This window comes from Puntigrus tetrazona, chromosome 17 (genome assembly GCF_018831695.1).
Source record: "Puntigrus tetrazona isolate hp1 chromosome 17, ASM1883169v1, whole genome shotgun sequence".
Taxonomy (NCBI): domain Eukaryota; kingdom Metazoa; phylum Chordata; class Actinopteri; order Cypriniformes; family Cyprinidae; genus Puntigrus; species Puntigrus tetrazona.
Window position 1 is genome coordinate 22146172 of NC_056715.1, and position 17693 is coordinate 22163864.

At 36.4% G+C, this 17693-nt stretch overlaps 1 protein-coding gene across 1 annotated transcript in view; it reads left to right on the plus strand.

The window, feature by feature from the left end:
• Positions 1-17693, plus strand: part of alk (ALK receptor tyrosine kinase) — a gene marked incomplete at its 3' end in the record, with an annotated part of 204593 nt that overhangs the window by 129434 nt on the left and 57466 nt on the right. Inside the window, exon 2 of the mRNA XM_043262393.1 lies at positions 6175-6288. Coding sequence (XP_043118328.1) covers positions 6175-6288 — 114 coding nt within the window. The remainder of the gene's footprint in view (positions 1-6174; positions 6289-17693) is intronic.

The window sequence follows — 17693 nt, forward strand, 5'->3', positions numbered from 1 at the left end:
TGTTAATTTTGGACATGACATTCTGAATAAACAAACCTAAAATAAATACAGATTATGACCTATTGCAAAGTTAAAGCCATCAGGAAAGACTTTCAAGCAAAACAAGTTATGATGTGAGTTACATGTTAAAAAAATAGTTAAGCTTGAATGCACACATATTTGAGAAATCACTGCTGATTTTATTCATTTTTTTGATTTAGTTGTAATTCTTTTAGTGCATTAACAAACTAACCGACAATCAAAAATGTTGCAACTAGTTAAAATAAAATGTTTTTATTATTATTTTTTTTTCTTTTTTGTAATTTAATTTTCTGCTAATGAGTATTACATTTTCTATTTGATTTAGCTTTAGTTAACTATAAAAACCGTCCAACGCTTTGCGTTAAAAAAGAAACAGAACCGACCCTAAGAGTATGTGCATACTGTAATAGCTGGTTCTTTCTAAATTAGCTATGATCTTGTCAGAAACTTGCAACATGAAATGTGACAAGCTTAGCTTTAGGTTGCCTCTTCCAAACAGTTCTGTAACCTTTTGGATAAAGCCACTGTATATTCCCTATCAAGTTATTACCATTGAGATTAGCTTGGTAATTAATCACGCTCGTTTAATTGGATTTCCTGTAGCTTAGCCTGTTCATATGGGAGCACTTGAAGCAATGCATTGATCATAGGAAGTGAATTGATAAGGGCCAGCTCTCAATTCTCAGACTCCAGTGATCCATAACCCCGCTGATAGGTCTGACTGAAATGAAGGAGTGCATGTCTGTAATCAGGTGCGCGCGCGGAGGTCAGGTGACTCTGGATCCACGTGTGCAGAATGCAGAGGAAGTTCAGTCAGGCTCCTGAAAGAAATCAATGCGCCTCTGTGGCAGCATCAGTGTTTAATTCAGCCCCTGACATTTTTCTTTTTCTTCTTTCTTTTCCTCCTTTTCTTTAGTCTTAGGCTTTGACGGGAATTTAATGACCCGCCAGGAATGGACGGGTAATCAATTTATAAGAGCCTTAATGTATGTATCCACATCCAATCTTAATTAATACAAACGGAGACAGCTGCTGTGATATCTATGCTCTGCTGCTATAGGAATGATGGGCAGAAAAAAATGGGTCACGGGGGTTTGTGTGAACCCATTCAGAATTCACGGCTTGTCATAACAGGCTCTGCTCTAATTTCCATCAATTTTCTCCTATTTTTCGCCTTCCTCATTTTCTGTGACAGTCATGTCTGAAGGACACATAGGTGCGATTAACATTGCGGTTCGGAATCTGATATTATGTGTGAAATACTACAGCTTCACTCAAGTGCCCGTCCGAAACACTGAGATTAAAGGACTGGGTCTTGTCCTTCATATTTTAATATTTTGCTGCTTGATTTTAACTAACTGCTAGAATTGGCCACACGTTATTTTAAGGTGTCACGATAGAGAGTAATTATGTTACTTATGGAACAGCATGCAATTGCAGTTTGTAATTATGTAGATGTCTATACTGTTACACATATGTAACAGGCTTAGTCTGTTACACAGCTACTTGTACACTTCTAATATATATATACTTTTTCAACATAGTAATGCAGCTGTATGTGCTAGTAATGAGCTTTTGATGAGCGAGTCATTGAGTCGCTCATTCAAGTGATTCTTTCAAACAGCAGATTCATCAGTTGTTTATGCATGGGCTAATGAAACTTTGATTCGTCTGATTCGTTCAAAAGATTGCCATGAGATGCATTGTGGTTCCGCCTAAAATGCAAGTGACTTGTTATCACTGTACTTGCTTAGTGAACTGTTTATTGAACTATTTACAGTTGTAACGGTGGAAAGGTTGCGTGAGGTTGTCTAAATAACTTTATTTTAAATGTAAAATCTTTCCGTTTAGATTATTTATTTATTTATTTTATCTCAGGAAGCTGACTTTTCTTGTGTTGCGTGTTTTGATTTCTCCTGGAAAGGCAGCGCAACTTTATACTTTCAGTATATGCATTATATACAGTAGCCTAGCTATATCCACTATTCGCCACTTACTTATTTAAAATGTAAGAAAATAAGAATAATACTTGCGTTTTGGCGTTTGCAAAGGTATCTTTGCTTATTGATGTTTTAATTGAGTTACTTGCCTGGTGTTTAATGAAGCATTCAAGCATTCATGTCGAGCCCTATATATATATTTGTTTAGTACTGCCCTTCAGAAGCTTCTATTCCTCATGCAATGGCATTTTGTTCATCTGTATTTGGCTTATGAAGTCAAGCATACATAAAAATAAGCTGATTTCATTAGGTTGAATGTTTATGATGACTTTTGGTCTGCTTCAGACTAAATATAATTTAGTTTTTTCACGTTTCGTAAGTTAATTCGTTTAATTCTGCCTTAATTGAAGATTAAAATACCACCGGCTATAATCACCTTACATCACTCTCTTTTTTGTAGAAATCAAATAATTGGGTTCAGAATGACACGAGGGTGAGTAAATTCTGATAGAATTTTCTTAGTCATTTCTTAGTGTTTGAAGTCGTCGTTTTTTTTGTTTTTTTTTTGACCTCTTAACTGCCCAGTCATATCACCGTGTCCTGTGGTCTGATATTTAAGACGATCCGATAAGAGAGGAGGCCTCCTGTGCAACTCCCCCAACGGCCCTTTACAGGTAATTGAATTTATTTCAGGATCACCGCACTGCCGCCAAACAAAACCCACGAGAACAGCACTACATCATGTCGTATCAAACATGTCTTTTACTTCACCCGGGTTGTGCTTCTTATCAAGCGTGTGTGTGTTTATTTATTTATTTGGAAAAAAAGAATGTTGTGGTCGAGCAGGCCTGAGATTGGAGCGCTGGTGGATGACGAGAGATGAGGGGTGAGTGGGTGCAGAGCTAAAGCTGAGCCTCATTGATCAAATGATGGAGAGCTCATGAGTTCTCAAAGACAGAGGAGTAACAAGCCATGGGCAGTCACATAATGAATGGGAAGCATCTTTTGACCACAGGCAGGATGTATTTTAAGCACGGTACTTAAGGAATATGGCTCAAATGCAAAATGCTCTTGCAAATGTGTTGAAAGCTTTGTGAATTGCACCGTAAAGCCGTGCATGCATGGGTATGTGACTCTAGACCACAAAACCAGTCATAAGGGTTATTTTTTTAAACCAAGATTTATACATCATTTAAGGAGTATTTCACCCAAAAATGAAAATTACACCATAAACTACTCACCCCCAGGGCATCATAGGATTATATGACTTTCTTCTTTTAGATGAACGCAGCCTGAGTTTTTAAAAAATTTATCCTGGCTCTTCCAAGCTTGGTAATGCTAGTGGATAATGGCCATTATTTTGAAGGTTCGTAAATCAGGTATGTCCGCAAGTGCTACAATGTGAAACTAATTTTTATCACATGTCCTCTGAAGCAGATTGATGGGTTTTTGTTGCAAAAATGTTTCTAGTTTTAAAATTATAATGTAAATGTAAAGACATAGGAGCCCTATGTCAGCTTTTGTTGTAAAATGTGATCGGCGTCCGATCACGTCATGCTGTTGTGAAATGCTATTGGCTCTTGTATATCTCTTGACGGATTGCGTCATTCTACGGTACAAGATTATAATTTTGAATGAGATGTGAGCATGTTAATGGAGCTGGATCATCATGCTAAAGGCGTACCAATAGGCGTTGAAAACTGACGGGAAAGGATCCTGGACAAGCGGCAATATTTGGGAGTGAGACCAAGTTATTTTTTTTACATTCACATTTTTAAAAAATAAAATATATGCTAATAATTTCTTTCCATTATTATTAAGGGAGTAAAACAATACTTCGAAACTTGAGTTCTTGAATGGCCATTAGTGCAAATGTCAGAAATGCAATGCAACGTAGGAAAGCAATGTTCGCCAGTGATTCGTCTCACTTTTTTGCATCATGCTCAGTGTGAAACGGCCTTAATAGGTATTATTAGACTGTATGAAAGTGGAAAAGCGTGAGTCTGAGAAAAGAGATGACAACTATGTGGCTCTAAGTTTATTAAACTCAAAAATGCTTTGCGGTTGGTAACCATTGCAAGACATACAGTGAAGAGATTCAAGGTCAAAATAAATTTTTACCATAAGTACAGCATTTATAGATGTCACATAATATTCAAATGCAATATATCATAGTGAGTATAAAGTTTAGTGAAGAGTCAGTTGATGTGAAGTATAACAGCCTAAGTGTGTGAGGAGGAAGCTGTTTTGAAACAAACAGTCAGTGCCCTGAGCTATAGGCCATGTTTCCCATTGATGGTCCCTTGAATACACTAGTGGTCTTAAGCTCTGATCTCCAACTGCACTTCAATAACAACTCATGAAAGTTGTTTTCTGTTTACTATTGATTCTCTCTTAATGCTCATTTGGAATGATTAAAGACTATATGTGCACTTGCGCTCCTCTGAGGCCTTATAAAGTATTGGGCAAAGCACACTTTTCATTACTACCCACAAAGGTTAGAATGATCCGTGACAGATCTCAACCCACCAGCAGTTCTATAGCCTATAGTGCAAAACAGACTCCCTTTATTCCCTCTCCAATTTAGCTTCTTATTAATTTGCCTGGTTAGGAAAGTATAGCGAATAATCAAGGTAAAGCACACTCAAAGAAACCTGTCCAGCTTGCTTTTGTTTTTTTTGGTCCACTGTTTTTGTCCAGTAGAGCGATGCAAAAGTTCAGAAAGTTTAGAAGGTGTTTTTGTACATTGTTGCTGGTCTAATTTAAGTTATTTATGATTTGCATGCTGCTTGTACTGAGACAAAATCTCAACGTTGCTTCCGACATTGGCTAATATATCAGATGTATTCATGTTTATATGCAATATGTATAAGTGTATGTATTCAGTTTATGTATTTATTTGTTTTTAATTATTTAATAGAAAATTAGAATTATAAAAATGATAATGCTCCAGCATTTGAAATGGACAAACTGTCTTCAAAAGTATTTGAAGTCAATATCCTGAAATCTGTTAACACTGCGTAATCTAAAGGTCCAAAGGCTAAAATACATTTTCTTAAATTCAAAATGCAATTCAGTAATAGTTTTCATTTTAATTATACTCAAATGAAATTCCCTGATACCTAACCTTGGTAATAAAGTCCAATTATTCAAGTAATCTAAGCCACTTCTGATTCATATTGTGAATTTTTTGCCAAGCTTTTTGCTCTATTAATCTGAATATGATACTTAATGGAGCATATGACACCCTTCAATCTTAATCATTTGCTAAATTCAACATTATATGTTGCTCCATGAGTGATAATGCTGATTTAATTACCAGTATGGAATAAAGATTGTATCCAAATGACTATGCTGCGATAGATGGGACATATAAGTTACAAAGATTTAAATAAAAGCATTCAATAGTAAACCATAACATTTGAAAAAAAAAAAAAAAAAAAAAAAAACATTTACTTATAGCCAATAAAGATACATATAGAATATATATTTTTTTTTATCTCAGTTACAATGTTGCTGATCCACGGGACTCCATATTTGCTTCCACGGACAAAGGGGTAGAGCTACAATATAATGCAGAAAATAAATGCACAAAAAGTTACAAAAACTAAATGCAGAATATAAAATGTGTATTTGTGTTGATATAAATAGTGTATAAACCCACAGTGGTTCTTGATCCCCAAATTAGCTTAGACAAGCAGTGCTCCATACACAAATGATCTGTGTCAGGAATATCTTTGCAGGTGTGCAACGAAGGATGATTGAAATAAGCAAACAACTAAGTAAAACTAATTAAGGCAGAGCACATATGTGAAACGCAGACCATTTTGTGAAAGAGAGCATTCTGTGCATTAAATACTGCAATTCAGATTTAAAAGCATGTCACAACTAAGAATTTTGGATTTAAAATCTTTATTTGGAATGCATCAGTGTCTGTGTGTTTAACCTTTTTAAACTGTTTTCGTCACCTTAGAGTTTAGTATTGTATTTTCTGCTAGGCAAAATTGTTCTTTTAAGCTCTCAATTTTCTTATGTGGGAGTTTTAGAGAAAACTGCCCTTGGAGAAACAGTAACCCCAGAGAGAGTCTGAAATGTTCCACAAATTAGATAATGCCTCTATCACATAAAGCTTAACTTCTTCAGTCATATTTTTTTCTGACACTGCAGAATATCAGCAAAGGCCCTTGACGGCAAACTCTACTTTTGTTTGCAGAACGGTCCTCATCCACGAACTCAGGAAACCCCACCGCCGCCCCCAAATATTGGAACTTTTCTTGGATAGCAGAGGACGAGCTAACTTTCCCTGAGGATCCTGTATCAACTTCAGGTAAGTCGCCCGGCATCAGTATCATAAAGCTTCTTGACCTCAGAGACAAAGGCAGACCGTTTCAGGATGTGATGCGTGTAGGCAGTTGGTTGTCAGTGTGCATAAACATCCGTTTCTCATTCCACACACGCTCTCATAGCTTTTGACTGCCTGGTCTTGAACTTGCAGTAAGCATCAAGCTGTAAGGATTACAAATGATGTAACAAGCCACATCTAAAAGGATGTTTTAAAGAAGATAGCCCAGAAACTCTATCAGCCTTGTGCACTCAATGCATTCAGAATCTACAGTTAAGATGCATTCAATGCTTTTATATCTTGGTTAAGTGCATTGCTGTTGAGAATGTTCCAAAGTGTAATCTACAATAAACGATTACCTCGTGCTGCATTATAAGATCATATTTTTAAGCCGTGTAGATGTCAGCCTTGAAGGGAAGCAGTATAAGTTAAAAAAAATAAAATAAATCTCATGGGGATATTATATTACGATACAATGTGCAGGAACGTAATAAGTATACATAAAATGAAAAGTACAAATGTTTAAATAAAAAATCTATTCTACATAAAAATATATAAACAAATTACATATATAAAATGCTGTCAGGTAGGCAAAAATTTTGGAAACATCTGAATTAACTGGTTTTATTGGTGTTTGTGCAAGTACCTTATACAACCTATATTTATGTTTTTACGTTAAGAAATATCTGCCACTCAAAATGCGTGTATTGTTTAAATGCAGCTGATCTCACTGATTAAAAAAAAAACAACTGATTTTAATGGGTGTAATTCGTATGAACGAACAAACATAACTCCTTACCTAAACCTACCTGTTACAAAAAAATGTGCAAAATCGTATAATGCATTTACAACCATGTGCGTCCGTGTTTCAAACCTACACACACGATCACATTTCATCACATGGTGCAATGCTCTACAGACTGAGCTACTCAAGGTACTAATTACAATACAGATAAAATAGTGTAAGGGGCGGCGCAATTGTAGCATATGCTTTGATGGTTTGTATTTCAAAGATTTTTGCCAATGATCTATATAGACGTATTGGTTGGAGGACATGTTGAGTTTTATTCAGGTAACCATATTATTTAACTAGATCAACCAGATGCAACAAATGTCATGGGTCAGATATGGATATTATAGATATTAAAGTCAACTACATGAACAACTTACCCTTTTAAGACTAGAATGCACAATAAAATAAAATTAAAATAAATAGTAAATATCCATGTAGGGCTTTAAAATGATCTACGTATATGGGATTTAATGGTTTTAATTTATAAGGAAATTAAATAAACAGTGTTGGGGGAACATTGTGAGTGAGTTACTTTTGAGTTAGTTTGAGTTACTTTTTCTAATAAGTAACACAAGTTATCTTGTTTTTCCACTTATACACCTTATGCCTCTCCTGTCCAAGTGTTAAGAGAAACTAGGAGTGAGGTGCAAAGGCACTTCCTTCAGTGGGAGGCTTAATTGTTTCACTTTTGGTGTAAAAAGGCCTTTACAGTTGCCAAAATGATAACTCTTGGGATTTTTGCTAGCTCAGCTCAGGCAGTAAAAAGTAAAACAAAGTGATCCATAAAGAAATAAGCTAATGCAATTAGTAACTTTTTTATTCCAACTGATCAAGTACTTGTCAATTCAACACACCGCGTGGTACGCAGCAGTGTTCACTCATGCAATACAAGCAATGACGTACATGCAAGTCAACTAAATGTAGGGAAGGTCATAAAAAAACAACAACAACAACAACAACAAAAAAAACAATGCAGTTTATGTCTGGCCAATGGACTGGTCATTCATTCAGGGTGTTTTCCTGCCTTCGGACACACAGGGCATGTTGTTTGAAAGATGGATTAGATTTATTTTTGGGTAGATGTCATGAAGCACTCATATTTGTCAATCCCAACTATTATTAATCAACGGGACTTCGAGTATATATATATATATATATATATATATATATATATATATATATATATATATATATATATATATATATATGTGTGTGTGTGTGTGTGTGTGTGTGTGTGTGTGTGTTTTAGTCCTGTTACACTATGAATTTTGTCAGATTCTAGCAGTAAAAAATTATAAAGAATAATATACTAAGTAGGACATTTTTAATATTATGGTAATAGAATATGATAAGCAACAGCTGGGGAACCGTTAAAAATGAGTTTGCACATTTGTTTCCGTGGGTGAATGAATCTAAATCCACATATCACCTGTGAGAGCTTCAATAAAACTCTTTGGGGCCTTGTTCATATCAGGGAGAAGCAGTGAATGGTCTTGTCAGTTATCCCATAGGGCTCAGACAACAATGAAAGTCTCAGAAGAACCACAGTTTATGTCAGAGGTCAGACTGTCTGCCATAATTTAGCTGTGCCGTTGCCAAGAGCTGTCACAAACGACTGTTTATGCAACACTTCTTCCCTTCCGCCACAGCCCTCAAATCTCATTCTCGTTTCGTGTCCAATTCAGGATGATTGACATGTGGAGATTGAAGCTGGAGTGGCTGTAGCTTGAGCCCTTTCAGCCTGGGTAATTAGTGTCCCTCCACTGGCCATGCTCTCCTTGATTTATGTTTGGCGCCAGAAAGCTGACAATGTCCGCCGTCCATTGACATGATTCAGACAGTGGGGTGGTCTGGATTTTTAGAGTAGGAGTAAAGCCCGCTAAACCCCGTTTTTTTTGCTTTAAAAAATTACCCTGACAGATTGTACAATGCGATCTCAAGAAGATGAACAAGACAGATATGTGGCATGACTGAACGATAAACTGAAGCTAAAACATTTAGCCATTATTTGTTGACAGTCAGTTGCAGACCGGATTGGACAAGTTAAAGCCAGCAGTCCAAAATATAAAGAAACCGATTACCATACAGGCAAAAGTAATTTAAAAAAACAATAAACAAATTGTTATTAATGACTTGAATCTATCAAGCATAACATGATGCAGAGTTTTTCATTCAGTACCAGGCACATTTCTTTTTGTTCTTCTGCGAACACAAACAGTAAGAGATCATTTTTGAACGCTGCCAGATCTTTGTTGGATGCCAAGATTGATTGCAAACGAACGTTTATTATTGTCTATAAACATGTTATACAAGGCGATCAGAGACTCATAATTTTGCCGTATGACAACAGAAGTTCTTTAAGAGGCCTCATTTGTAAAACATGCGCACACACATATTAGATTCCAGAGTGTGCGCATGTTTAAATCCACGACAACGCTTTTATATTTATAAAAACTGAAAATTTCCTAGCGTCACATCATGGTCTGAGCAAACGCGTGCATAGTTATAGTTTATTGTCGAAGTATTGCAGGTTTTAAAAACATGTACGCTGTTCTTGCAGCTCGCTGCTCTAAATTATGATGATGAGCAACATTTTTGATGTTAATGATATTAATTAGGAGTCTTTTACAAGTCAGAAAGCTGAAACCGTTAATTTGTGCGTAAGTTCATGAACATTTGCGATTCATTGATTGGCCTCTGAAAGAGTGCCATTTTTTGTGCATTTTTTGTTCTTACACCCATTCTATGAATCAAACATAAGCGTATTCAAGACATTCAAGAGACAATTTGGAATTAATTTAGCAAGCACATTGCAAATGTTGCAATTTTATTTTTTTTCCATATCAGTATTCGCAGTAGTCCAGAAATCCTATCTCATACAAACATGAATACTCGACCACACAAGCAATATTAGCTTCTCCATTGTTGTTCAGTTGTAGTACAGGTAGGATGTGATGATTGGTCGGTGTGGTATTTTCCCCACCCCTCCCTCACTGTGATTGGATGACTGAATAAAAGCTGACAGTGATGACCGTTGCGTTTTTATTCAAAGTTGAACATTCTTTATCACTTGGAAAAAAATGCTAAAAAAAAAAAGAAAAAAAATTGTCGACACATAGCCTTTGGATTCCAGAAACTTTTTGAAACGGCTGTCCTTCTTAATTCCGTTACATTTGCAAAAAATGCAAAAAGCATGTTTTAGTAACGTCATGCCTCCGATATTTACAAAAAAAGAAAGCCTCCCGAGGGTACGCAAGTCATGCATATCAGTTTATGGAGCCTGACATTGCCAGCTTTGATCTAATCTGTGAAGCAAAGCAGCCGCTCGCTCTTGAGTTTACAAATGAACAGGGTGCTGCTCTGATGTCACAGCGATGTCACTGCTTCCAGTTTCGGTGCTGTTCAAAAAAATCATCTCAATCTCTACAGCTCGACCCAGATAGCTGAGCACAACATGGCCACAACCGTAATGGGGTGCGCAAAACTCCAATCTTCTCCTGGCTATAAAAATTTGCAAATTAATTCAAATAGAGCCGTTGGGAGAATCAGACATGTTGGCTTAGCTGAGCCCATGCTTTCAAGCAGACGAACAAGGAGAAGCAGTTGCCCTCGACAAAGATGAATCGCATGCACCACCACTGGCAAAACGATAGACTGCAATGTTTCCAAAGCATCAGTTCCATGCTGGTGTGTATTACACCTAGTGAAAGTGTGGCAGAGAGCTGAATGCTGCCATCACCCAAAACACCCAGCACTCCAAATCGAGATTGATCTGCCACTCCACGGCCATGACACCAGGACTAATACTCTCTTTTGTTTTGCCATGGTTTTCTGCCAAAACAAGCCCCTGGCACAGCTGGTATCTATGTATGCCAGGAGACTAGTGCCTTTTGTCCGGTGGAGAGAAGGCTGTGAATAACATAAAACAAAAGTGCATTTTAGCTCACCTGCGGTCCGTAGTTATAGTCACATATAAGCAGATGTTTTAGATTTAGAGGTACAATCATCAAAACATTCATTTATAAATGAATTCTTAGAAAGTGTGTACAGCACAATAACAGGACAAAGCTGTGACAAAATTTGTACTGGACGGTTGATCCTTCAGTGTCTTCAGAATTAGATCCAGACCTCGTTTTTCTTAGACGCTTATAAGAGTTTTGACCAATTTTGGACAATTCCAGAACAAAAATATCTTCCGGTTTATCAGTAATCTGGGTCTGTGTTAATAGCACAGCTCTTTTTAGCTTGTGCCATCTGTTTTAGCTTAGGGTCAGGACTCAGTAAAACACACTTTATTTTTTTCCATCCATTTTTAGCTGACTGGCTCTTGTTTCATCAATCGATCTCTCCAAAACCGCCTTATTCAGTCCTTATTAAATATATATATAAAAAATATAAATATAATTATAAAATGTGACTTATACGCTCATGTTTTCCCCTCTCAACAATGTAACATTGCAACACAGTGCTATTTACAGTCAGTTGTGACTTGATATGATAATTAATGCAGAAATTGTGCATACGGCCAGGTGCTCTGGGTGGCTGCAGGAACAAAGCTATCGATGTTTGCTGAGGTGTTCTGGGTGGTTGCTAGCATCATAGTTATTCTAGATATTCTGGTTCTTTGATGTGTCCTGAGGTGCCTCCTATTATCCTGATCACTAAAACGAATAACACACCTCTCCTCCTCAAGCCAGGTTGAGGTAGCATTCTTTTACACGACAACAAACAGCTAAGGATGAAAAGACACAAACGGTTAGTGATATCTTCGGAATACAATATTGTGTTCCTGTAGCAACTGGTAGCGGAGCTAGAATTTCATAGCTGTGTATGCATATTTACTTTTATCAGTCCACATTAATTATATTTGCAATATAGCATCTTATGTAAATTAATGTAATGTTTTTTGTTAGATTTTCTTTTTTTTTATGGTTTTTACGTGTTCTTATAAAATCAGCCAGTTCACGTTAGCAAACTCTGTCATATAATATAGACCCTGTCTTGTATAATGCTGTTTTAAATAACTCTCCTAACATTTACAGACTCATATTCTGTATCTGGACCCAGTGCAGCTGGCACTCATCTGTACATTTTGCTAATAGATCCTCTGGGCCCACTGTCATAATATGCTGGAATGTGAGATAGTAAAAATTGATGGTGCAAGACGCAAGTCCTAGGATCCTGTCCACACCTTTCAGATACCCTTTCAAAACCCATCATGCTGTCTCCTGCTGCCCATTGAAGTAGCAGACTATGCATGCTACATTTAGCAAAAGAATCCATCTGAAATGAAATGAAAGTTAGATTGATTTCCTTCAGAGGTCTATACTAAGGCAGAAAAACAAGAATGGTTGAGTTGAAGATTAATATATTTTTTGGCAATGCCGCTGTCTGCACGCTTTGTTTAATTATATTTAGCCTGTCCATATCATTCAGTGTCTCCTCCATCTGTCAACACTGATTCATGACTCATGCATTCACCTGCCTGGTCCTCCTCAGGGTATCTGACAGGGCGATAGGAGACATGAGGTGTACACAGGCCATAAAGCGGTCAAACGGAGGCATAAATATTCAGCCGCTGTGAATATATCAAAAATAATGCCGAAAATAAACTGATTGATCGTTCTGTATAAAGACATTGCTGTGATGTTTGTATGTCATGTTTTAGGTAAATGTAAAATAGAATAAAATTGAATAGTTATAGTATTTATTTATTTTTTAGTCTTTAGTTTTTTTAGGTGTCTTGTATATCATATATATCATATAAAAAATGCAAGTGGAGAATTCTTACATACAATGTTTATTATGCATATGCATTATAATGCATATTATGACCACATTATCCATTTTGCAATTTTAAAACTTTTTAAATAATAACTGAAAATATCAGAATTTCACTTGTTAGAATTGGAGAATATAACTATATTCAAATATTAGAAAAAGCAGTTCAATGCTTTAGTTTTTTGTTGACCTGCTGTAAGTGGTCATTTGTATTCGAGAGGCCACCTGGCAGTGTTTTAGCTAACCTCCATGTGGTACCTAGCTCTCAATCTCAGTTCGTGTGATAAAGGAGGCTGGGGTCACTCTGACATTACAGCCTCATTAACTGAATGCACACTCTTTTTATAGGTCTTCCCGCCACCAAAAGCAAATCAAACGGTGCATCTACAATGAGCTAACTGCAACACCTAGAATGAATCAGCCACATAATTTATCCCCTGCTGAAGCAATTTAGCCTTGCCAGTTATAGTTGTATTGTGCCTTTTCTCTTCCCAGTGTTATCAGCCGCAAATTCCTTTCCGTGTGTTTCCTCTATGCATGCAAATGTGTTCAATCATTTTTCAATGAGATAGCAATCACAACTGTGATAGACGGAGAATCATAAACACCTTGTAGCGACATGGACTAATGATGACAAATTTTATTTCAAATTTTATTTTATCTGTGAATTTACAAGACATGTATTTAATTTTTGACCTTGGCTTAAAGTTCACCCAAAAATGAAAATTCCGTCATCGTTTACTTGAGTAGTTCCAAATGTGTATGAATTTCTTGTTCTGCCGAACAAAAAGGAAGATATTTTGAAGAAGAAGAGTTTGTAGCCTGGCCGTTTTGGGTCACCATTGACTTCCATAGTCTGAAGAAAAATGCTTTGGAAGTCAAAGGTGCCCCAGAAACACTGTTTCTCCCATTTTTTTGTATTATTCCCTTTGTGTTCAGCAGGTCAAAGACATTCATTAAGGTATGGAACTACTTGAGGACTTCATTTTCAGGTAACATTCCCTTTAAGGCAGCCTTTCATGTCCACTCTATGGCTAAGACCCATTTAGTTTTCAAGAAAATAATGGCACTATAAACAGCTGTGGGCAAAATTGCATAAAAAACATAGTAAAATGCTTTCAGTGAAAGACTTTGAGTACATATATACAATAGCCAAACATATTTTTTTCAGCGTTAAATATTTAGAACAGAGCTGTCATTAAAATTTTTGACCATATGACTAGCACTTTTAGGCTAGCCAATCGGTCTAGAACTGGTGATTACAGACAGCGCTTGGCATTTTCTGGGCAATACGGATCAAATATTAGTGAATATATGTGGTCCATGGGTATGCCATCTGAGACAACTGCGGGGAGTGATTTCTGTTTTAGTATGGGGGCAGAGATGCCGGTCTGCAGATATAGAGTATGCTCTCTTGGCACACATATTGGTCATTCAACACACCTCCCTCAATCCAAGTCCTTTATGATCTTGTGCCCCATCTGAGTGGGATATAAAGAGCTAGGGGAATAATTGACCATTTTGAATGAACGAATTTATGGGCTGTAAACGCTCACAGTTGAAAGCATTTACAGGCAAACCCGTCTGACTATCTGTTGTGTGGAGACCAGAGAGCTCAGCTGTGGCAAAAGTTCTTGAGTAATTCCAAACCATGCCATTTGCAGTTTTTATGGTGCAATCGTCTAAATGTCCTTCTCGGTAACTTGAGAGGCCATGAGAGAAATGAAAATATGCATGTGCGCTACAAAGTTGGCCAATTTCATTATAAAGCTGTTTAACCAATGCTAAGAATTTCCGTCTGCTGCAATTACAGAAGTTGTATTCCAAAACCATAGCACTGTAAATGTAATCAAGTTATATACAAATACTAAAAATGTAAATATATAAAAATGTAACAAAATGTTCTGAAATAAGTAGATTTAGTAGCAGCCATTTAAAACTAGAGGACCCCTTTGTCCCTTGAAAAAGGTCTTTTAATCATTTAAACAGTGCATTGAATCTTGTCAGAGCTAAAATGTTCTGCATAATAGTCTCTAAGTCTCTAATAAGCACCGTTATACATAACAAATGGGTCACATTGTCAGGATAAGGATTTTACAGAATGCTTTGCAACCATGTAAAGCTCTCCTGAAATAAAAGAGCCTTTTCAGAAGCGCTATAAAAGGTTTATACCACACAAACCGGCTTACCTACTGTATGTAACATCAAGGAAATCTCTGCAAATGCTTTGTGACAGGTAGCAAATGATTTTTTAGTATCTATAAGAATTGCAAATTCAGTTCATTTAAAAGAACATCTTTGAACCAGTCCAGATTTAAAAAAAAAAGTAGTGATGCTGTTTGATGTAAATAGGTGAGCTGAAACAAAGCTCAAGGAAACCAATAGTTGAAACCACATATTTTAAGAGTTTAATTTCAACCATTTTCAGGGTCATTGTGACTGATCGACTCTAAGTGTTACTTCAATGAGTGTCAAAGGGGATATGATCACACATTCAGGGAATTAAGACATTAGATAAGTGAGGGGTCTAAATGAGGATAAATGGCCAATAAAATCTGTGTCCTTGGCCATCTGGTAAGTCATCAATTCTCCCTTAGATTGCCACTGTGGTGGTGCAGGAACCGTGTGACACATCCAGAACTTGTCGCAGGCTTTGTTGAATCATTTCTCTCTGCCTCATTTGGAACAAGTAGGGTGGAGAAACTGCATTTAAGAGTAGCACTGGGCGGTATGATCAAAAAATTATCACTGTATTTTTCAAGATGATGCCGGTTATGTGGTATACAATGTTTTTTTTTTCATGCATGACCGTGTGTTACCCACATTTTCTACTCAATGAGAGAGGAAATACTGCAGTGGATTGACTTATACCATACTGTCACAATGAGTGCCTAAACACAATGCATTAATATATATTCTCCAGGAGCCACTCTCATTTACAATCGCGGCATCTTCTGATAAAATCAACATGTATCTTTTGTGTCTCAACCATGCTTTTTGTCTCTCACGTAGCGCACTGTCTGCGTCTGAGTATGAGTAACTAAAACAGCTAAGGTTTATTTTAAAAAGTCTAGGTTTGTCAGTAGCATATTCTAAGAAAAAGCCGCTAAAATAGTCTGAACGGTCTGGCGCTTGTGCTTGTGAAACGTGGGAGGGTTCATATTCTACAGCTTCAGTTTTAGATCTTTCGTGCTTAGTAATACATACAGCAGTTCCTAACCACAGTGCAATGGTGAAAAAGACCCCTCTTAAACTGTTTTGAATGATGAACGTTGTTTAAATGACATACGTAGGGACTGCGGTATTTTAAAATTTCATATCATAAAGGTATTCGGTATGAACCGGTATACTGCCCAGCACTATTAAATTGTAAGCCAACTTTGGATGTAACCTTCACAACAAAAGCAATCTCAAACTGCATTTCAAAGAGTTTAGTAAAAAAGAAAAATGTCTACCCTTCTTCAGAAGGATGCATAGAACGATAGGTGCTATATAGCCACAAACACCCGCTTTTTATACTTGTCGAACTCTATAAGAATCAAATGTGAGTTGAGTCTCTAATTTGAAGTGCTATTTGTGGGCCACTTATATCTTGGCTGATCTAGATTGATCACTTACAATGATCCATCTTAGTTTGGGAACTGCCAACCAAGCAGATTTTGCACAGCTGTGCTCTTTCTGACACTCGTGAAACATGTTGTTTTTGCTGATGTGCCTTTAAAAAAATGTAAACACTCTCTTCGCATGTAAAATAAATTGACAAGAACATTTTGCTGTGTTCACATACGAGTTCTGGGTTTGCTGTCAGGTTCAATATATAATCTGCACTCTCTTTAGTAACAACTACTGCAAAGCCTGTATTACATTTATAAAACAGATTCACTAAACAATGTTATTATTTTGTCCTGTGACGTATATGTCAACTTAAAAAATAGCATTCAGGGTTCATGATCCTTATTATTTTGTCTCAGTTATCATACAGTCTCATATAAACATAGTTACCTTTTTCATTATTGATGTTTGTAATAGTTATGCACCAGTCCTTCGATTGTCCCCGATGTTAAAAGATGGGTTTAAAAATCATACAGTCAGTGCATACAGTCAAAAACACATTTACAATATATATTCTTGTAGCAGTTTTTAAAGTTACACTTGCTGAAGTTGGTGAAGCAATATTTGCTGTCAGAAAAAAAGGCATTAACACTAGGGGTTTTAACAAACGATTCACCATCTTAGCAATTGTGGTTGATAATCACAAAGTGGAAAGAAAGCTCAGAAGTGTTCTCTAAAATCTGGCACATTCACCAGTGTTAGGTCATAAAATATTAACAAGCTCTAATGCAGCATATTTTAAAACTTGATTGCTAAACAGAGGATGCTACTTTCAAATAAACTACAGTGAACTGAAATGTTTTGACATTGCTATGATAATTGATCATTTTATACATAGATGTACATACATACATTTTATTATTTGAACCATTTATTTATTTGTTTTAATTTTATTTTTGTAAGTCTATCATCTATTGTATAATCTATTATTGTAATCTAAATTAAACCAAACTCGCATCGGATGCTAAGAACAAATTGTGTAAATTGTACTATGCGTTTTCATTTTAAAATGTATGTTTGTAAATGGTTATGGTGAAAATAAAATTCCAAATAAACCAACAAAACATAAGCCCGCCTTGCATTTACATAAGTCTGCTTACTGCCGCTTGCAGTTGTCTTAGCACATTAAACTGGCACAAAAAAAGTTATTTTAACACAGAGAAGGTGCATACTTCCTGAATGAAACGTAACAAAGGACTCCATT